Source organism: Lutra lutra, chromosome 1 (assembly GCF_902655055.1).
Source record: "Lutra lutra chromosome 1, mLutLut1.2, whole genome shotgun sequence".
NCBI lineage: Eukaryota > Metazoa > Chordata > Mammalia > Carnivora > Mustelidae > Lutra > Lutra lutra.
In genome coordinates this window covers 213,740,777-213,762,514 of record NC_062278.1, presented here as the reverse complement: position 1 = coordinate 213,762,514, position 21,738 = coordinate 213,740,777, and the positions used below count along the sequence as shown (strand labels likewise).

Sequence of the window (21,738 nt, the reverse complement as noted above, 5' to 3'; positions counted from 1 at the left end):
GGCCAATCACCGTCAACGCTCTCAGCCGGCGCGAGCACACCCTCAGCCAATCCTGGGGCGCGGATCGGCGCGCGCCGGGACTCCTCGGGCCAATCCAGGGAGCTCCCTCTCCGGGATGCGCGAAGGAGGCGGAACCATTTCTTGGCTTCTTGGGACCCAACGGGAACCAATCCCCAGCGTCTCCGACTCGGATGTCTAGGGCAGGGGTGGGAGGAGGCAGAGCGCGGGGCTCCTCTCGACCAATCCCAAAGGTTCCCGCACCGGCGGGGCCCGCGCTTCGCTCCGCCCTTCCGGGAGCCGCGTCCAGGCGGAGGGCAGCGCCGCCAACCGCCTAGTGGTGGCGCGCGGCACCCGCTTAAGAGGGCGGGAGGGGCGGTGCTGGCGCCCGCGGTGATTGGCAGGCAGGCGTGCGGCCCGGCTGTTGCAGAATCTCTGAGAGGTGATTGGCTGGGTTGGTCGCGGGGCGGGAGGAGACGAATACTTAGCTAGGGATTCGCCGCAGAGGAGCGGAAGTTGGCCGCCGGCGTGCTTGAATTGTGTAGAGGGAGAGGAGGAGCGTTTGCCGCCTTGGCCTCTGTCAGCAGGTGAGCGTTGCCGGCACCTTCTTTAAGGGGCTCCGGGATCCTCAGGCCCAGCGGCGGGGGAGTCCGTTGTGAAGGTTGGTCACACTCCTGAGGGGAGACGGAGCAGCGCTCACGTGGCGCGCTGGGGCCGGGGCCGGGGGAGTCGGGCCTGGTTCGAATCCCGCTCTCACCTGCTTGAGGGCCGCTGGGAGGTTTCAGGTGGACAGCGCCGTAAGGGGGACTTGAAGTCCGGCCTCTGCCACTCAGCTCCCTGGGCCACGTCTCCCCGCCCCGTGAACGGGACCGTGGAAAACTCACGGACTTGACTCGTGACGGCATAATACAATTAGAGACTTCAATGCACCCCGTAGGGTCGGACCGCCGTCGCGCCCTGCCTGGGAGACTCCAGGCGCCCGTTGGACCCATCCTCTGCTTCCTGCCCGCGACCACTGGAAAATGAACGCGAGCCCCATTTCTCTCTTCACATTTTTCTAGTAAGCCCGTTTAAAAAAAAAAAAGGTAACAAAACAGATGAAATGAATCTTAATGTTATAACCCAGTGTAGCCAATTTCCCCATGCGATGGGTATAAAAAATACAAATGAGGTACCGTGCATTATTTTACTAAGTACCGAGGCTTCGAAATCCCATGCGTTTTACGGGTGCATCTCCATTTTCATCGGAAGGAGTCGGCCTGGCTTTTAGGTTTCATAAAATGGAAAATTGAAAATGTAGGTTCACACGCCCACGCCGCCTGTCCCCAACTTAACAAGTTTTCCAGGAGCTCGACTTCATGTCGGGTTTTCAGTGTAAACGTTGATCAGTTAGAATTCCGTGATGGCGAAAGTGCTGTGCCGCCGAGGCACGAACTGCGTGCACGTGTTCATGAGCCCCTGTGAAAAGTGGTTGCTGAATTCCTGGACGGTGTAGGTGTGAAACAATTTGGATCAGCCGCTCTTCAATGTGAGTGGTTTTCTGTTGTCAGGATAAGAAAGTCGTGTTAGAGACTCTACATGCTTTGTTTCCTACTATACCCCCTTCCCCCGCCCTAACCCCAGCTTCGTTTGGCCAAGTTCTCTTTCGGTTCCTTACAAATCTGACCTGGCATATCCAGCGCAGAACCTCTTCTCCCGCTCTTGGCATGGCTGGCACCTTCTTGGCATTCAGGTCTATGTGTTCATCAAATATGCTTTTCTCAGAGAAGGCTTTGCAAGGGTCCTCTGGTCACTGTTCAGACTCATTAAGAGTATAGGCCTGAACAGCGCCTATTCAAGCCACTAGCATTTCGTACCCAGCCACCTCTGTAGTGTTGGTACAATTATAAGGCCCCTTGATGCTAGGCATTCTTTTCCTTTTTGTATATCTACATCTCACATTAAGTTAAAAAAATGTTTTGTGGTTAAAAATATTGACAGTTTTTTTCTTGGAGATGATTTGGCTGCAAGAAAATCCCCATTTATGATCAGCTATGATTTCTTGGCAGTCGTTGGGCATACTTGTGAATTTTTGTAACTGAAAAAATCTAATTTTCACATTATTTCCAAATGTAATTCAGTTGTTTATATGAATACTCAATGATGAAGTTGCTATGATGTTTTCTAGACATTTAATTAAATACTTATTCATTCCAACTTCGTAGTTTTCTTTTTGCGTTGTGGAACTTTCCCCCACCCCCCACCTTTTCGTACCCGCTGAGAAGCTCATCAGCCACAAGCATTATGTCTTTGGTGCTAATGAAGAAAATGGCTCTCTATCTATAATGAGTACTCCATATAGCAGGCTGAATAATCTTCCGTTATAAACCAGATCATGTCATTACTCTGCTTAAAACCTTCAAAAGCTTATCGTACTTAGAATGAAACCTAAGATCTTTACTGTGGCTTAGGAGGCCCTGCATGGTAACCTCAGCTGACCTCTTGGGCCTCATCTACAAGCCTTCCTCTTGTCACCACTCTCCAGCCTTGCTGGCTTTATTTAGTGTATTTCAACATAACAAGCTTATTCCTGCTGCAGGGCTTTGCACTTGCTGTTCCCTCTGCCTAGAATGTGCTGTCTTTAGACAATTTAACGGCTGTCTCATTGTCATCATTTATGGTTCAACTCAAATGTCCCCTCAAAGAAGCCTTCCCGGGCCACTCTAGTTTAAAGCAGCCCTTCCTTAATCATATCCTGTTTTATCTTAGTAGCATTCAGATCTAGTAGTACTTAACTTGGTTTTAGACTGCTCATCTCTTATCATCGGTCAGTAGATTGACAACTGATTGAGGGTAGAGATCTCTGCTGCCTCACATTGACCTGAGTGTATTTAAAAGAATAAATTGATGTAAAGGGTTTAATATAGTACCTGGAACGTGAAAAACACTCTATAACATGAACCGTTAGTAGTATATAGTAATAAGGAGATAAGTCTTTTTTTGTTGTTGTTAAGATTATTTATTTATTTATTTGAGAGAGAGAGCATGTGGGCACACAAGCAGGGGGAGTAGCAGGGAGAGGGAGAAGCGGATTCCCTGCTCAGCAGGAAGCCAGATACAGGGCTGGATCCCAGGACCCTGGAATCATGACCTGAGCCAAAGGCAGATGCTTAACCGACTGAGCCACTCAGGCGCCGCAGGAGATGTCTTTATTCTTCCTACTAGATTTCAGGTGCACACCCATTTGGAAAAGTAGAAGAAATACTACAACAAAATACATTTTTACCTATTACCCAGCTTAAGGGGTCAAACATTGGAGATGCAGTTGAAAGGTCTTGTGTACTCCTGTCTCAAACCTAGTCCTTTCCCTTTTTCCTCCAATGTAACCACAACCCTAGATTTGGTGTTTGTTTTCTGTGCATGTTTGTACATCTTTATATACAATATATAGTATTATCATGTTCTACAATTTTATATAAATGAAATCTATGCAAAAAAGTTACCATTCTAGGCATGAGACTGCTGTCTTTAGAAAGACCTGTTTGCAAGGTTGGCCCTTGACTGGTCTCTAGGAACTTGGATTTCATGAAGTTTCCTGTCATCCTGTAAGTGATGAGTGCCTCGTGGTACCTAAACTGTATAATGTAATTTATGTTGAATACTCCTTTCCTTCTGGGGTCTGGAATTTTGGTGCTTGACCAGTCCCAAGTAATCACCCTGGGCAGAGTAGAGTCTCTGATGAGATTCCCTGGTGGGCAACAGTTCACACGTGTGGTTACAACTTTCCTATAGGAACTAAGTGCATCCCTTGTGACTTCACTAGGTGAAGATTCTTGAAATCTTCTTGATTTGATTGAAAACTTCCAAGTTTCCTTGGACAGTGTTTACTTATCCATTCACCTCTTGCTCGATATTTAGGTGGTTTCTCATTTTCTACTCTTACAGACAGGGCTTCAGCGGTCCCTGTTGTATATGTCTCCTTGTGCACACATGTAGGAGTTTCCCTAGCATACATATCTAGGAGTTGAAATGCTGGGTTGTGGGAATATCCACCTTTCTAGATACTGCCAGTTCTTCAACGTGATGGTTGCTGTTTTTATTCCACCAGTAGTGTTGCTATTGCTCAGTGACCTTATCAATACTTGGTACTGTCAGGTTTTTTTTTTTTTTTTTTTTTTTTTTTAAGAGCGAGTGAGCACAAGCAGGGAGCGCAGCAGGCAGAGGGAGAAGAAGACTCCCCATTGAGTTGGGAGCCCCATGTGGGACTCGATCCCAGGACTCTGGGATCATGACCTGAGCCGAAGCCAACAGAACCAGCTGAGCCACCCAGGTGCCCCCTTGGTGCTGTCAGATTTTTACATTTTTGTTTTTCTGATGGGTGTACGTGAGGGGTTTCAGTTAGCATTTTTCTGATTAGTAGTGAGGTTCAGCTCTTTGTATCTATTTATTGACCATTTGTCTTCTGTGAATTGCCTCTTCATATCTTTACTCATTTTCCTGCGGCATTGTCTTCATTTTAATTAGTGCGGAAGTTCTTTTTACATCTGATACCTGCCTTTTCATTTGTTTGGTGTCGTTTGATGTTCAGGATTTATTGTTATTATGGTAATGTCATCAGAGTAATCGATCTACTTACAGTTTGTGTTTTTTGTGCTTTGCTTAAGAAATTTTACCCTGAGGGGGCGCCTGGGTGGCTCAGTGGGTTAAGCCGCTGCCTTCGGCTCAGGTCATGATCTCAGGGTCGTGGGATCGAGTCCCGCATCGGGTTCTCTGCTCAGCAGGGAGCCTGCTTCCCTCCCTCCCTCTCTCTCTCTCTCTCTGCCTGCCTCTCTGTCTACTTGTGATCTCTCTCTGTCAAATAAATAAATAAAAATCTTAAAAAAAAAAAAAAAAAAAAGAAAGAAAGAAATTTTACCCTGAGGTGGGACGCCTGGGTGGCTCAGTTGGTTAAGCAACTGCCTTCAGCTCAGGTCATGATCCCAGCGCCCTGGGATCGAGTCCCACATCGGGCTCCTTGCTCAGCAGGGAGCCTGCTTCTCCCTCAGCCTCTGCCTGCCATTCTGTCTGCCTGTGCTCATTCTCTCTCTGACAAATAAATAAAATCTTTAAAAAAAAAAAAAAGAAAGAAATTTTACCCTGAGGTTGATAAGATATCCTACTGTGTTTTCTTTCTTTGTTTTTTAAAGATTTCTTCTAGAAAGAAAGAGAGCGAGAGTACAAGCGGGAGAGGCAGAGGAGAGGGAGAGAGAGAATTTAAGCAGACACCTCGCGGAGCACAGAGTCCAACACAGGGCTGGATCCCATGACTCTAAGTTCACGACCTGAGCTGAAACTAAAGGTTGGGCATTCAACCAACTGTGCCACCCAGGTGCCCCATCCTACTGTTTTCTTCTGGAAGTTTTACTCTTCATATTTAGCTTTTAAAAAATCTACTTGGAATTCATTTTTGTGTATGAAGTGAAGTAGGACTGTGATTTAGTTTTTTCCAGACAGAAACCAGTTCTCCCAGTTTCTTTTACTGAGCCGTTAAGTGGTTTTCAAAATGTGATCCCCTGTGGATCCAGGAGATAAACTCTTTTCATAATAATTCTAAAGTGTTGCTTGCATTTCTCATCTGCACTGTGTAGTCCTGTACCCTACTGTTAAAAAGCAACGGTTGGGTAAAACTGCTTGTGCTTTAGCAGGAGTCCATGCGGTGTCCCCAAACAGTAGTCACTGTAGTCGTAGTTGTCATTGTATGCCTCGCTGTTGCTACACATTCAATGTTAAAACAGTTCCATTTAATAGTGTCCTTGAAGAAGCAGTGAAAAGTAGTAATCGGTATTAAAACTTAGCCCCTGAGCCAGTCTTTCTAGTGTTCTCTGTGGAGAAATGGGAAGTTTGCATAGAGCACTCGATTGCGTGCTGAAGAGTGGTGGTAGTTGAGGTAGGTAATGCACTTGTACAGTTGTTCGAGTTGAAGTGGAACTGGTGACTTTTTTCATGGAGCACCATTTTTACTTGAAAGGATGAGACTGCAGTTACTTGGTTAGGATATTTGACAGAGGTTTTCTCAGAATGAATGAAGTGAGCTGGTCACTTGGAGGACAACTGATGGTTTGTTGCCAATGATAAAATTAGAGCTTTCAAGCAAAATAGTCTTTGAGAAAACTTTTATTCGCCACAAGCCTGACAACTTCTAAATATTTAAAGATTTTTCTGAGGAGATCAGTGGTGATACTAACAAGGTATTAAAAATACTGTATCATGAAATGTAGTAATTCAGTAGATCAGTATTTTCCAATAGACCGATGGGTTTCAGTTTAACAGTGTGAAAAGTTCATTGATACAGTTTCATATTCTTCATTATAACTAACTTGAACATACTACTAGTTTTTGAGTTTTGGTATAAGTAACAAAGTAGAATATCTCCAATTAGCTGAAAAGGATACAGCATTCCTCCCTCTTCCAGTTGTGTATCTGACTGTGTGAGGCTGGATTTTCTCCATGTACTTCCATCAAGATAGCATATTGTAACAGATTAATTGCAGAAGCTTGTGTGAGAATCCAGGTCTCTTCTATTAAGTCAGACAATTGGGACTTTACAAAATGTAAAACAAAGCCATTCTTTTCACTGCTTTGTTTTGTTTTAAATTTTTTTAATTGAAAAAAAAAATCTTTTAAGAGAGAGCATGTGCACATGTGAGGGGTGGGGGAAGGGACAGAGGGAGAGGAGATAATTCCAAGTAAAATGAGCATGGAGTGTGAGCCATCACAGAACTCAATCCCATGACCCTGAGACCACAACCTGAGCCGAAATCAAGAGTCAGAGCAACTGAGCCACCCAGGCACCCCTCAGTACTTTGTTTTTAAAAACATAGTTATTCTCCCGAAATAAGTGATTTATGTTAACATCTAATGGATTTATTAGCTGAATTAAATATTTAAAAAATCATCAGTTTTATTTTCTAATTTAGTAAATATACATAGATATAATCCTTATCCCTTCATGTATTTATTTATTTTTAAAAATATTTTATTTATTTGACAGAGAGAGCAAGAGAGCACAAGCAGGGGGAGCAGTAGGATGAGAGGGAGAAGCAGGCTCCCAATCAAGAAGGGAGCCCGATGTGGGGCTCAATCCCAGGACCCTGGGATCATGACCTGAGCCAAAGACAAACGTTTAACCATCTGAGCCACCCAGTAGCCCCATCCCTATCCCTTTAAACAACAGCTCTTTAGGGTCCTCATTAATTTTATTTATTTATTTGTTTGTTTGTTTGTTTGTTTGTTAGAGAGAGAGAGAGATCGCAAGTAGACAGGCAGAGAGAGAGAGGGAAGCAGGCTCCCTGCCGAGCAGAGAGCCTGATGCAGGGCTCGATCCCAGGACCCCGAGATCACGACCTGAGCCAAAAGCAGAGGCTTTAACCCACTGAGCCACCCAGGTGCCCCTCATTAATTTTTTTTAAAAGATTTTATTTATTTGAGAGAGCAGAGCAGGGATAGGGACAGAGGGAAAGGAAACAGACTACCCGCTGAGTGGGGAGCCCAATGTGGGGCTTGATCCCAGGATTGTGGAATCATGACCTGAGCCAAAGTCAGAGGCTTAAGAGATTGAGCCACCCTGGTGCCCCTCATTAGTTTTTTTTTTAAAGAGTTAATGTTTTTCCTTTTTCATTAAAAAAAAATTTTTTTTTGAGAGCAGTTATAAGTTCATAGCAAAATTTTCCATATGCCCCCTGTCCCACCTTCTGTCATGCATAGCCTTCCCCACCATTAAGATCCCTCACCAGAGTGGTACATTTGTTATATCTGATGAACTTACATTGACAAATCATTTGTCATTGATTGACAAATCATTATTACCCAAGGTCTGTAGTTTACATTAGGGTTCACTTACTGTTGTACATTCTGTGGGTTTGGACAAATGTGTGACACATGGCCATCATTACAGTCTCAGAGTGTTTTTCCTGTCCCCCAAATCTTCTGTGGTCCACCTAGTCACCCCAAACTCCGCTCATTAATTTTTAAGAGAGTAGCATGGAGGACAAGGGGAGATGGAGAGGAGAAGGGGAGATAGAGAGGAGAAGGGAGTTGAGGGAAATTGGAAGGGGAGGTGAACCATGAGAGACTATGGACTCTGAAAAACAATCTGAGGGTTTTGAAGGGGCGGGGGGTGGGAGGTTGGGGGCACCAGGTGGTGGGTATTGGAGAGGGCACGGATTGCATGGAGCACTGGGTGTGGTGCAAAAACAATGAATACTGTTACGCTAAAAAAAAAAAAAAAATTATAAAAAAAAAGAGTGTAAAAGGGATCCCAAGACCAAAACCCTTGAGAGCCTCTGTATGAATCCATCCTTTCCCTAGTGATTTGTAGCCTCTGTTTAGAGCAAGTTTCCATCCAGTCACAGGTCTCTTCCATAGGCCTGTTTATCTCTTCCTGTGCCAACACCACATTGTCTTAAATATTACCACATTAGAACCAACCTTTGTAAGGCTAGCTCTAACCCTTTGTTCTTTATTCTTTCAGAGGTATTGTTCTTGGTTTTTGTTATTCCACAGAAAGTAGGATACACAAATACTTCTTCCTATTATAAAAATAATTATTGGCAGGGGGACACCTTGGTGACTCAGTCAGTTAAGCATCAGACTCTTGATTTCAGCTCAGATCATGATCTCAGGGTTGTGAAATCAAGCCCTGCGTTAGGTTCCACGCTCAGTACGAAGTCCGTTTAAGATTCTCTCTCTCCCTCTGTCCCCCCATTCTCTCTCTCTCTTAAAAAATAAGTAAAAATAAAGTAGTATGTTCAAAGAAATAATTTTTTAAATAGAGAATTGCAAGGAAGTAAAAATTACCCCGTTAATATTCTGATGTATAGTTTTATATTCTGATATTCTATGTGTGTGTGTGTGTGTGTGTGTATATATATATATGTATATATATGTAATGTTAACCTCAAAACTATCAGTTTACCAGCAAAAATGGGTTTATTTGGGATTAAGAGAATTGCAATATACACACACATGTATTCACATGCATGCATATGCACACGGTTATGCGTAACTACACATACACTTTTTGCATATGTATATATTTAAAAAGATGTGGTCATTCTTTATCTTGTCTTTTATGTCTGACTTTTTACACAGTCCTGTGAATGTATTTCCATGTCATTTAATGTTCTGTTTCATTGTTTTTAATGGCTACATGCATTTGATTTGTGTGCATGATTTATGTAATGATTTTCTATGCTGAAATTTTATTCATTGTGTTTCACTCTCAGAAGCCTGACCACAGTGAACCTTCATGCTGCTAAGTCTTCATGTGCACGTGTGATTCCTTAGGAATGATTCCCAGGAGGGGACTCGTTGGGTTACAGTGAGGGCTTCAGTTGTGAGAAGGTGTGATCACTTAGTTGGAGGTGGAAGACTATGGGAGACAGTGGGACAGGACAGATAGAAAAGAGTAGCAGTAGGCTTTGGTAGGAGAGTCCTGATGAAGTGAACATGATGTAAATGGAAGAAGGAGAAGCCAGCAGGGGCCTGTCATCACTGCTGGTTTCCATGACCGATGTTTGAACAGGTAAGAAAAGGGCAGAATAAGCCAGTGGATGTTGTGGGGTTGGAGGACTAGTCTCAGTCTGGATCCCTCAGACCTTTCCAGGAGTTTATAGGGGAGAGGAGGTTTTCTCAAGGACAGAGGCCCCCAGTGCCTTTAGTCTTTTGGGAGTCTGAAGAGAATCTTCTTTTGCATTAAGGCCTTCCCACTCTGGACAGCCTTAATACTAGCTACATGGGGACTGTTGGAGTGTGGCATGGTTAGTGGGCATCCCCTCTGGTGTGGGGAGCCAGATAGCCTCCTATATTGTGTGCCATGTGGGATGGGTGAACAGTGATGGGGAGCGGGCAATGGCAGCTGAGTACGGACATCCCTAGAAGCAGCCCCTGGGATCAGAAGACCAAGGTGGATGCCTGGTCCAGGTTAGAGAATGTATGGACATTCTCTAACCTTCCTGGGCTTCCGCTTCTGCAGCTGTAAGATGGAGTTAACACCTGCCTCATCTTGTCATTGGAAGGTTTAAACTGGGGCATGGAAAGCCCCTACAGGGTGCAGACCCTTTTAATTGCCTAGTAATCTTGAGTTAGCCAGTTAGTCACTCTACCTTCAGTTTCCTCATTTGATAAATAGGGATAATAATACATACCTTGTGACAATTAGATGAAATGTAGGAAAGAACTTTAAAGTGCTAAATCTCAGCGTAAATGTTACTGTTGGTGGGCATGTGCAAACGGTTGCCCCAGGTATGTACAGGTACCCCTAGCTACCACCCGAGCATCACAGGCATCCAGCACAGCAGATCTGGATTGTGCTAGCAGGAAAGGATGTGTGCAGTGCTGGGGAGAGTAGAAGACATAGAGGTGAAAGAGCTGGTCGTGTTGTAGACTCTCATGCTGGGATTTGATTTCAGAATCAGAACGTGAAGTTCTGATATAGTTACATTTAATTATCCTTTAAAGTCCCCACACTTGCTCACAGAGTATCTTTCAGTAAGTCCAGAGAATCAGCTCCTCTTCCAGCATAGGAACAGGTTGCCTTTTCTTGGGTTGGTACCAGCCAAAATATTGAACCTCGGTTTCAGGACCATGCCAAATTAAATCTCAGCATTGCACAGTGAGGGGCACATGGGAACTGAGAGCAGTGGAGGAAGTGGCATATTCATAGTTCCCATCATTTGTAACTCTTGTCTCAGGTTCACTTGGGTCTTATGCTCATTTCAGCTTTCTATCCTTTAACAAATATTTATTGATCACTTACTGTATGTCTGATACTGTATGTCTTAGACACTGGGGAACAGCAGGGGAAAAAAAAAAAGACCATTCTACTTTACATTCTAGTTGGGGAGCTAGAAGTAAGCCAAAAATCTCTTGCTAGATAGGAGTGCTATCGGGGACAAAAAAGCAAGATTTGTGGGGTAGGAGGTTCTGAAGTGGCCAATTACAGTTTAAATGGAGTGGCTTGGGAAACTGAGTTTCATAAGCCCTGCAGGAGAATAAATGAATGCTATGGAATGACCAGTGCAAAGGCTCTGAGGTCAGTGCTGCCTGTGTGTTTGTGTACAGTGAGGAACCCAGTAGAGCTAGTGGAGGGAAAGAGGAGAGCCATGGTGATGAGATCTGATGTTGTAGAGTGTTACAGGTCATCGCAAGATGTTGGGCTGACCTTGGCCTTTTGTCTAGGCAAGAGAGGAGTGTATTGGAGAATTTTGAGCAGAGGAGAGATGAGATACTTACCAAGATCATTCTGGTTTCTGTGTTGAGAAAAGCCTGAAGGACGGACAAGGGAACTAGTTAGGGGACTGTTGCAGTGGTCTTGGTGAGATAATAGTGGCTTGAACGAAGGTGGTAAAAACTAGTTTACTGTGGATATTTGAAGTTAGAACTACCATTGCATTTACTGTCAGATTGGATTGGGGTTGAACAAAGACATAAAGTAAGAGGGAACCTCTAAGGGCTTTATTCTTGAGTCTCTGGATAGACTTGCTATTAATTGAGTTGGGGGAACTTATGGGAGGAGGTGGGGGGACAGATTTGGACAGGTTAAGTTTGAAGTCCTACCAGACACCTGGGGGTAAATGTGGAGTGGGTAGTTAGATGTGTATGAATTTGGAACTTGAGGTAAAAGTTCTGGCTGGAGCTCTGTTTGGGAGCCATCAGTTTATAGTTATTTAAAACCATGCTGCAAGGCCGAGATCTCCCAGGGAATGGATGTAGGTAGCTGGGTTTGCCGATGTTAAGAAGTGGGGAGATGAGAAGGAAGCAGCTGCAGAGACTGGGAAGGAGTGGCTGGAGAGGTGGGAAGATAATTAGGGGAACATGGCATCCAGGATGTAGATGTTGAAGGCAGAGAGGTGTGCAGAGAGATGCTCGCACTGTTTGAGCACTGGCAGCTATATTTGAGAATGTGAAATACACAGGTTGCAATTCCAACTCTTGTTTGAAAATGCAACATTGCAGGGGCGCCTGGGTGGCTTAGTTGGTTAAGTGGGTAAGCTTCTGCCTCCAGCTCAGGTCATGATCCCCGGGGGCCTTGGATTGAGCCCTCAGCCCTGCATCAGGCTCCCTGCTCAGTGGGGAGTTTGCTTCTCCCTCTCTGCCCCTACCCCTTCGTGTGCATGCTCTCTCTTTCAAATAAAATCTTAAAAAAAAAAAGGTAAGAAAAATGCACCATTCCAGCCACGTGTGGGAGTCTAGTAATGGCTGTTGGAAGGAGACAGGCACAGCATACGGTTCCTATGCTCTGCTCTAAAAGCAGCTTGAAGGGCTTCTCTGAGACTTGACATGGCTGTGGCCTGGCCCAAGGAGACCTGGGCATGCATCTAGGACTGTAAGCCAGTTTCCTCGTCTGTAAAATGGAGATCTGATAACCTCCATCCTAGAACATTTATGAGGATTCAAAGACAAACTGCCCCTGAAGTGTTCAGCCAGGCCCAGGAACTTAGAAATTTCTCTGTAAATGTTAATGATGCTGTGACTCACCAGGCCTCTGCTGTGGGTTCGAAATGCTGCAGTGCAGGTTCCTCACTGTGTCAGCCTCATGGGGATACCTCAAGCAGATCCACTCACCCCTTTCATACCCCCCAATGAGTCATACCACTCTTGTCATTCCAAGAAATCTTAATTTCTTTATTGTTTTGACTCAACAATTTTTTTTAAACTTTTTGTTTTTTTTTGAAACGTTCTTGTTATGAGCCTTTTGTTTTGTTCTCGTTAAATGCACTCGACCCAAAATTGGTTTGGCATATCGAAAAGGAGACCAAGGAGGGATGGGGGGGGCAGGGAAGGGATGGGAGAGGGGAGGAGGCCCGAATGGACACAGAGAAATCAAGGGTGAAAGAGGAACACAGAAACAGTGAGAAAGACACAGGGAAAGAGGTGGAGACAGAAAGGAAGGCAAGGGAAACAAAAAAATACCCCCCCCAAAAAAGAGAAAAATGCTAGATTTAAAAGGAAATGAATTCAGGAGCCCAAGGAAGGGAGTAGGAGAGGAAACCAAGACCCTTCCTTCTCTATACCGTCCCAGCTGGGGTGGGGTGTCAAGGCACCAGGTCTGGTTGGGGTGAGGGGACACCTGGGCTCTTGGGGGTGGCTTTGCACTAGGCTGCAGTGGTGTCCAACCCCACCAGGGGGCCCTGCCATGCAGCTCTGAGGCCTGGGAATCCACCTTGGTGATTTTGGCTGGAATGGGAACTTAGGGACCCACCCCACCCTCTCTCCCCTGATTGTCAGTGTCTGGAGAGAGAGAAGGGCTGGTCAGGGGCAAGGAAGCAGATTCTTTATTATACTTCCAGTCCCCTGGTGAACTCTCCCACCAAGCCTATTCTCCTAGCCCTCTTGCTGGTGTCAGAGGCAGCCTCTGGCTCTAGCTGGACCTCATGTTGGGCCATCTCCATCATCCCTCTTCTCTTGCCAGCTCTTCACAGACCTCTGGCTGCCCCTTCCTACAGTGGAGTTCCTGGCCTAGTGATGCCAAGGAAGGCCACAGAGCGGTCTGGCCAAGACTGTCCCTGTCCTTATTTCTCTTCCCCACCTAGGCTTACCCATGGTATTCAGCTGAGAGGTTAAGCCTCCCTACCTGAAAAAGCTAGAGATGGAACCCAACCCTGCCTTCTCCCCACACCTGTCTCCCTACATGGGACAAACCACCATCTTTGGTCTGACCCCTTCTCCCCTAACTGATGGGGACAAGCCAGCCCCAGCTCCCCAGGAGAAGGGAGGGGCTTTCTAGCAGCAAAAAGGGTTCCTCCAGCCACCTACCTGTCCCTTTCCCCCAGTTCCTCCCTAGAGCCCCCCCCCTTAAACCCAAAGTCGTTTATGGCAGCAGCAGGCTGAGACCCAAGATGTTTGAAAACTCATGGCACTTGTGAGAAAAGAGGGAGGGGCAAAAGAGACAAGAAGGGGTCAGAGTAGAGGTGGAGGGCCACCCCTGGGAGAATGGCAATGACAGGGCTGGGCTACTGTGGCAATGGGACTACCCTACTCTCAAGGAGTTGGGGGACAGGGTGGGAAGGCCAGGGTGAGCGGCTAGAGAGGAGGGTGCTGGCAGAGGTACTCAGGAGACATCCCCAGCCCAAAGCTTCTGGAGTCTAAAGTCTGGGGTAGAGTGCCTGGTACAAGGGTGTCCTGACTGCAGACCCTGGTACCTAGCTTTGCCTTCCCTGTAGGAGGGTGTAGGGTAGGGAAGATGATCTCTCGCCTTTGCGGCCCCCCTCCCTCCAAGAGAGAAGACAACTTCATCACTCCCAGCCTCCGTCACACCCACCACCTGCTGCCTTCACTTTTCTTCCCCCATCATCCGCTCTAGGTGGGAAATCAGTCCCTTCCTCCACACCCAGAGAGTCCCAGAAGCAATATACAAGAAGCAAGAACTCAAAGGGACAGCGCAGCCATCTTGGCAAAAGCATCTTTGGGTGTAAGGGTGCCTCCCCTGGGCCAGTGGTGAGGGGAGGGGGAGACAGGCCCCGGTCCTGGGGCAGGCAGTGAGGTACACGCCCCAGGAGGGCTGACTGATGCCAGGGAACAGGCGGAGCAGGGAAAGAGGCGACAAACGGTGCCGGGAAGGAAACAGGTTCTTTGTTTCGCTGTTGCTTCTAGATTTTGTTTTCTGTCTCTGGATTGTAAAAAGCTGCTCTGGCGGCCCGCCCACCCCGGCTGGGGATGCACACATACACGGAGAAGTCCTGGCTGCCAGGGCCCGGTGGCGCCACTCTGCTCCGGAGAAAGCCCCGGGCTGGCTGGGCCACAGGCTCCCGGTGGCTTCAAGTGATGAGATTTTCTTTCTTTTTTTTTTTTTTTTTGTCTTTTTTTTTCTTTTCCATTTCGTTGAAATATTTACAGCAATGGGGAAGGAGGAGGAGAGGAAGGGGTAAGATGGCCCCCTAGGGAAAGATCCAAGCCCAGGACCCACTCCCCAGGGAGATCCAGACCCAAAATCTGCTCCCCAGATAGCCGAGCCCACAGGACTGGGAACTGCCCAAATATGGCCACCCCTGTGGGCTGGGGGCCCTGTGGGGAGTTGTGCTTCATCAGGCGTCACCCCAAGGTAGGGGGTCACTGGGTGCACTTGAGGAGGCTGATGGGCAGGCTTGCTGGGGAGGCAAGGACGAAGAGCAGAGGGAAGGAGCTTCAGAGAAAGTTCCACCTTTAAACCAGCAGCCACAACCACCCATTCCTCTTGCCCTGGAGCTTTCTCGGGAGAGGCCCGAGTCTCCAGGAGTAGGGAACTGTAGTGCGGGAGGAACCTGTCTGTTCCCACTGCTCCTTCCTGGTGCAGCTAGCAGCATTTCTGGCTGCAGAGAGAGGAGCAGCTGATAGGTTCCATTCAGTAGGGCCTTTGACCCAGGGAAACCAAAGCCCTCATTTTCCTCCAGAGGGTAGGAAGGTAGGGGTGAGGGGGAAGTAAAGAGTGGGCTGCACCCATCCAATTTCTCCTTCCTGACTCCCTTGGGACCTCTTGGCTCCTCCTTACTGCACTTCCCCCAAATCGAGCTGGTGCGCATGGCTGGTAGGAAACCCTGTCTGTGAACCCTGCACCACAGGCCCCCATGGCAGAGCTCCTGAGGGGCCTAGAGGGCCCACGGCTGAAGGGCACCTGGAGAGAGTGGCCCACCAGCCACTTCCTCCATGATTCTCCTTCTCCCACTGGAGCCCCACCCAGGGTTCCCTCCCTGGCCTGGGCCACCAGCCCCTGGTCCATGAGGTCCCTCAGAGACTGGTGACCAGCTGCATCTGCCCGTCCCCATCGGGCCCTGGCCCCTCAAGGCCCGGGGCCGCCAGGTAGCCCTCGTGGCTAGGCCGCCGCACCTGGTAGTAGCCCTGCAGGGGGTTCCGGGCCACCAGGGCCGGTGGGCGCGAGGTGTAGTAGATTTCCGGGGGGCCGGGGGGTGCAGGCGGGGGTGGGGGCAGGGCCTCACTGGGCCCCTCGGGGCTGCTGTCCGGATAGGAGGGCGAGTCCCGCAGGTTGGCCCCGCTGGCGTAGAGGGAGTCCCGGCCCGGAGGGGAGGATAGGGGCCGGCTGGTGGCCCCATCCTCCGCAGTGCAGCTCTCTGACTCATCCAGATCGCTCTGGTACAGCACCGACTGGGCCCGGGGCAGCAGCAGTGGCTCCTCCAAGGCCTTGTAGAGAAGTTCGATCTCCGCCCGGTCGGCGCCCCCGGGCCCGCCTGCTTCTTCCTCGCCACCACCCCCTGGCACGGGGGGCGCGGGGGGTTCAGGTGGTGGGGGGCCCTTGGCCCCGCTGCTGCTGCCCCGCAGGTTGTTGTGTACCAGCTCTGAGATGATCATCTTCTCGAAGGCAGCAGCATCGGCCAGGTTCCGGCCTCGGGGCGGCTCCGAGGCCCCGTCCCCTGGAGGGAAATCCCCGCTTCGCAAGGAGTAACTGTTGTTGAAGTTGCCGTTGAGGGGCAGCGTGTCCATGCCGCAGGCTTCCCGGCCTCCCAGGGGGTGCTCTGCAGGCAAAGGGGACCCAGCTCAAGGGGAGTGTGGGCGGTGATGGGTGTAGGCACATGGGAAGGGGGGTGCCTGCTTCCCTGGGGGCTGGGATCTCCTGTTCCCATTCTTCCTTGCTGGTAGTGGGGATAGCAGCCCAGAAGCAAGTTGGTGGAACGGGGGTGGGGGGGGGGGGGGGTGGGGGACCAGTTCCCTCTAGGTCTCCTCCCTAGAGGTTCAGAATCTCAATAGTGTGAAGGGGCCTCGTGATCAGCTGCATTTCCTGTGCTCTGACCGTCATCACCTTCTTTGCTTATCTGAGGGCGAAATAGAATCCCCTCTGGCTGTATGTGTGTGAGGTGTGTGTGGGGTCTGGGTGGGGACGGTGGGTCGGAGGGCACCCAAATGCTTCTCCCTGAGTGAGGCCATCCCTGGAGGCTACTACCGCATTCCCCTCCCGGCCTCAGAAACATTACCAGGCAAGTCACACTTACTGGGTTCCCGGTAGCTCCCTGTAGGTGCCGGCCAGGAGGGAAAAGAGAGAAGGTGAGAATGTGCTTGGAAAGTCAAGCCCAGGCTCCAATTCAGGAAGCACTAGGATGCCCCAAGCAGAGTGTCACGGGATGCAGACCCCACCACACTCCTTGACCAGGGCTGTCACCCTCTTCCTGTACCAGAGTGCTCTTACCTGGGGAGTTGAAGACAGGAGGTGAAGCGGGATTGAAACCCACCGACTCAGCGATGAGGGTGTTGTAGGGGCTGGTGCCCCCACGGGGCTGCAGCACAGGGTTGGTCAGCAGGTGGTTCCCCATGGTACCTGTCCAGAACATCAGAGGTCACAAGGTGGCCCAGAGACACTGGTCCAGGAATCTTGAGGGATAGAGCCAAGGGCAAGGGATGCCGTCTCACCTCGGTTCAAGGTGGGGGTGCTGTTGATGTCGCCTGCCATGAAGGAGGACTCTGTCTGTTTCCTCACCGTGTCATTCCACATCCTCCGGATTCGGCTCTGGGGACACAGCCTGGCTGTGAGTCCCCCCACACCCAGACTGCCCACCCTCCCAAGATCTTTCTGAGGCCATTTGCCTGCTGAGCACCACTAGGGACCTGGGCTGGGCGCTAACCTGCCTCTTGGGGTCTTGGGTCCAATACTCAGCCCCAGGGAGCCCTGCCCAGAGCCCTGGCCCCTGCCCAGATACCTGGGTTCCTGTGTAGTAGCGGGTGTTGCTCCGCATGGCTGAGGTCTTGAGTGAGCCGTGAGCGCCCCCGGGTGGGGAGCGGATGCAGCAGTAGGAGTGACGCAGGCACTTGCTGTACTCCTTGTGCACCTGGGGGAGGAGGGCATGCAGCTGGCAGTGCCTCTGCAGGCCTCAAAAACCTCGTTGTCTCCTGTCCCCCAGCAGCTAGCCAGGAAGGCAGGCACTCTCCCTGATCAGGCCCATCCTCCTTTCTCTACATCCACCGAGTTTCTCATTCATTCACTCAACAGATCTTTAATGAGCATCTGCTATGTTCCCGGCATAGTTTAGGCCCCAGGGATGGTACAAAATCAATCATTCACACAGCCCTACCTCCAAGAGCTAGTATTTTGGTACAGAGAGACATACGTAGATGCAAACAATAGCACCTTGTGTAGAACGTCTGATGTTGCTCGGTGCTGTGCAGACCAAAATGGCCAGGAAGGGAGTCAGGCAGTGCTGGTGGGTTGGGGAATGTGGATGGGGGGTTTTGAGTTCAAATAGACCAGGGGAATTCTCCTTGAAACATCCCAGCAAAGATATAAAGGAAATCGGGCAGCAGGCCTTGTAGGGAGGAATAAGAACAAACCCTGAAGAGGGTCCCGTCTAGCTCTTGTGTGTTTTTTGTTGTTGTTGTGGTTCGTTTATTAAGATTTTATTTTTCAGAGAGAGAAAGAGAGTGTGCACAAGCAGGGAGAGCAGCAGGCAGAGAGAGAGGGAGCAGCAGGCCTCCTGCTGAGCAGGGAGCCCGATGTGGGACTCAATCCCAGGACCCTGGGATCATGACCTGAGCTGAAGGCAGGGGCTTAACTGAGTGAGCCACCCAGGTGTGCCCTGTCTAGGTGTTGGAGAGAAAGCAGAGGAGAGGATGGCTGGAGGGGAGGAAAAGGTAAGCCTGGGCAGGAATGTGTGAGCCTGGGAGTTCCTGTAAGCATGTTGAAAAGGAAACTTTATCACTAAAAAACTTACAGTTTATCTTGTACCTATTGAAGTAGAAACCTTTCGTCTGGGTGGTTTGTACCCCCACACTGTGGGTGGGTGAGTTGGCCCTGTTACCACAATCCTGCCATGTGCTCTCCCAACTCCCCAAATCCGTCCTCATCTTTCGCTTCCCCAGGTTGCCATATCTTGCTCTGTTCTAGAACCCTCTTTACCCCTGCCTAAATCCTCACTGACCCCAAGCCTGTGCTCCCCTCACAGCAGACCCAGGTCCCACTGCAGAAGGCAGGCACTTGGACCCCTTCCCTGACCTCACCTTCTTCTGTAAGGCGCAGTGAAAGACAAAGATGAAGACCCCCTGGAAGGCGTTGAAAGTGGTAAAGAGATAGGCCATGACTACTGACTCCTTATTGATGAAGAGCAGGCCGAACGCCCAGGTGAGGCCCAGCAGGAAGAGCAGCGCGATGGCCCCCAGGGCCCAGGATCTGGGGGGGCGGGGAGGGGGACAGGGATGTCAAAGTCCTTGCCAGTGGAGAAACCTCCCCCTGCTGTCATGTGTCCTTCTTCAGGTGGGTCTGGATGCTATATGCAAAGACCCATCTGGGGTGAGTGGGCCTTTTGGTGGGGGGGTGTGGGGGAAATTGTCTACATAGTGGTATTTTCACCCAGCCAGGGCCTGAGCTTGGGGTTTGGGGTTTTGCAAAGATCCGTCATTTGCCTTCAGCTTTAGGCCATATGTCCAGACCCTTAAACTATCTTTTGCTGCCCATTTCTCTTTAAGTGGCTCTGAATTGGACTTACTTTTCAACTTTGCCTCACCCTAAGAAGTATGTCCCCAAAAGCACAGATTGGATATGTTAATACCGTGTTTTCTAATACTTGTTAAGTAGATACACAACAAGCAGAATAAAACACCACGTTTGTCCTTAAAGTCATATCTTGTGATACTGGAGGTGAGCACACCACATTTTAGGAAGCCCTGGGAGAGACCAAGCCTGGTAGGGAGCTATCAGGGGCAGGGGTGAAGGGAAGGGGTGCTCACTTAATGTTGTCCAGGCGACTGGAATCAGGCTTGAGCACAGACGAGCTCCGGACCATCTTGTGCAGGGTCACCATGAGGAACACCAGGTTCACCTGGGGGTGGGGCAGGAGCGGGGCTAGGCTGGGGGGTCCCTTGGGGTCCCTCCACCTCCCAGTGTGAACTCCTGCCCCAGTCTCAGCCTCAACGCCCCCTTCTTCTGGGCCTCCTCCGCTGATGTACCTGACCTCAGGTGCCTGCGGACTGGTAACAACTGTCTGTTAATGTGGCTCCTGGTGGTGGGAGGACAGGGCTCACAGCCTGACACAAGGCAGGGGCTCAAATCACAGTTCCTGGATGGACGGGCTTTGGTATCGGAGCTTTACAGACCCGCTCTGTTCTTGTCCTCTTAGTGTGTCTGCTCAGTTTTCGACGGGTTTTCAAACCAGCCCTCTCAGGGCTTGGGGAGAGTGGGGGCGGGCTCAAGGATCAAGGCTAGCTTGTGTGAAGGAGGGAGACAGTACTGTGGGTACCACCTTCCCACTTACCACAATAACAAAAGAGACAGGTCCAATGAAGCTCCAGATGAAGTAATTGTCCACTCGGAGCCAGCAGCTATAAAGGAAGCGGGACTGGGGTAGACAGAGGTGGGAAAGCCCTTCCCTCCCATCTTAGCCCCCAGGGGCTCTGTAGACCGTGGCCTTAGATCTCAGGAGCAGGAAGGCCGCTGCCCTGAAGGTCCTGGCCTAGGGGATTCTGCTGAGCAGGGAGCCAGGCAGGAAGAGACCCCGGGGGGATGGTTGGGGGCGGGGGGGGGGGGGGACGGGACACTCACGCCTTCTCAGTGCCATAGCTGCGGTAGTCGATGGCCGCCGCGATGCCTACTACCAGGGCCGGGAAGCAGTAGCCACCTAGGTAGTAGTACTTGGTGCGGGAGTACTCGCTCTCAAACACTTCCACCAGCAGCAGGTAGAGGTGCACGCCCTCCAGGCACAGCCAGGAGAAGGCGGCCAGGAAGAAGTAGTGCAGCAAGCCGGCGAAGATGGGGCATGCGATCTGGGGGCGGCAGGGAGGGCACCACAGGTGACGGGCTACCCGGGCCAGCACGGCCTCTCTTCTCACCTGCCTCTGCCCCTAAACCCTGGCCCACCTCATACTGAGTCTTGTCTATCCCGACCAGGAAGAGCAGCTCGGCCAGAAAGAGGTTGATGCACAGGTTCTTGTGGATGGTGTTGCGGTCGGTCTGCAGCCCCCGCAGGAAGCAGAAGGTAGAGATGCAGATGGCCAGGCAGACGAGGGAGATCACGATGCCCACCCAGGTGATGACCGACAGCAGCAGCTCGTTGATGCGGCCTTGGTACTGGGGATAGGAGCAGGGGGCTCGCTCAGCACCTCTGGCCTTGCACTGGCCAGGCTCACCCTGGGCTCAGCCAGGTGCTGGTGGTGCGCAAGGTTACGGGCCACGAGTACCACCAGCGCTGCCCATCTGGCCATCTGCCCCCGGCCAACTTGCTGGCCCCCACCCTTCTGTAGGTGGCACGCTCACTTCCTCATGCTCTGGGAGGCTTGTGGAGAGATGACAAAGGTGACACCAACTTGCTTCTCCAGAGTGCCTTGGGAGAAGGTGGGACCATGACCAGAAAGAACCAGACATGTGGCCTCCTGCCCCAGGCAAGACTGGTGCCACCCCCCAATGCCCACGAAGCTGGTCTTCCCTGGCACTGCCCATGCAGCGCTCTCTAGGATGCCATGCAAAGCCAGGCCAGCAAGTGGGCCTGCCCAGAGGAGTAGAGCGCCGGCCAGCTTACGATCTCGCGGTGAGCCATTAGCACGGCAAAGTTGGTGAGGTGGCTGCAGGCACACGTGGTATGGGTCTTGTTGGACTCCACCAGGCGGCAGCCCTGGGTTGACCAGTAGCCCAGCATGGAACGCTCCGAGTAGTTCCAGAAGGAGCAGTTAGCATTGAAGTGGTTCTTGGCCTGTTGTGTGGTGGTGGCCGGGCAGTCAGATCCAGGGAGTCCCGTTCCAGCCCCCACACCCAGCTATGGGGATGGTGACAAGCATGAGAAAAGTGCCTGGGTCTCCAGGTGACAGTGTGGGATCTCT

At 50.2% G+C, this 21,738-nt stretch overlaps 2 protein-coding genes and 1 long non-coding RNA gene across 4 annotated transcripts in view; 1 reads left to right on the top strand and 2 right to left on the bottom strand.

Annotated features, from left to right (window-relative positions):
- The first annotated feature begins 455 nt into the window (after positions 1–455).
- On the top strand, positions 456–21,447 carry LOC125083590 (uncharacterized). 2 transcript variants are annotated; one of them, XR_007122319.1, is made up of 3 exons: positions 456–584; positions 18,876–19,051; positions 21,241–21,447. It is a non-coding gene; the product is annotated as an uncharacterized LOC125083590 (long non-coding RNA). The 2 variants fall into 2 exon arrangements; XR_007122321.1 differs by having other exon boundaries at positions 21,166–21,447.
- On the bottom strand, positions 12,613–15,512 carry LOC125083573 (uncharacterized). The gene is made up of 2 exons (XM_047700333.1): positions 15,323–15,512; positions 12,613–15,288 (listed from the first exon to the last, which is right to left on the bottom strand). The coding sequence occupies exons 1-2, from the start codon at positions 15,510–15,512 to the stop codon at positions 14,288–14,290; spliced, it is 1,191 nt and encodes a 396-aa protein (XP_047556289.1). The 3' UTR covers positions 12,613–14,287.
- Positions 14,785–21,738, bottom strand: part of ADGRL1 (adhesion G protein-coupled receptor L1) — a 42,286-nt gene continuing 35,332 nt past the window's right edge. Inside the window, 11 exon segments of the mRNA XM_047700322.1 lie at positions 14,785–16,460; positions 16,935–16,952; positions 17,129–17,257; positions 17,350–17,446; positions 17,637–17,765; positions 18,931–19,099; positions 19,657–19,748; positions 20,181–20,247; positions 20,468–20,688; positions 20,783–20,992; positions 21,441–21,611. Coding sequence (XP_047556278.1) covers positions 15,718–16,460; positions 16,935–16,952; positions 17,129–17,257; positions 17,350–17,446; positions 17,637–17,765; positions 18,931–19,099; positions 19,657–19,748; positions 20,181–20,247; positions 20,468–20,688; positions 20,783–20,992; positions 21,441–21,611 — 2,046 coding nt within the window. The 3' untranslated portion in view covers positions 14,785–15,717.

Excerpts from the sequence above, each read along its gene's own strand:
- LOC125083573 (XM_047700333.1), bottom strand. The coding sequence starts at position 15,512 with ATGCGCACCAGCTCGATTTGGGGGAAGTGCAGTAAGGAGGAGCCAAGA. Across the intron at positions 15,289-15,322 it reads CCTACTGAATGGAACCTATC|AGCTGCACCAGGAAGGAGCA; the intron begins AGCTGCTCCTCT and ends AGAAATGCTGCT.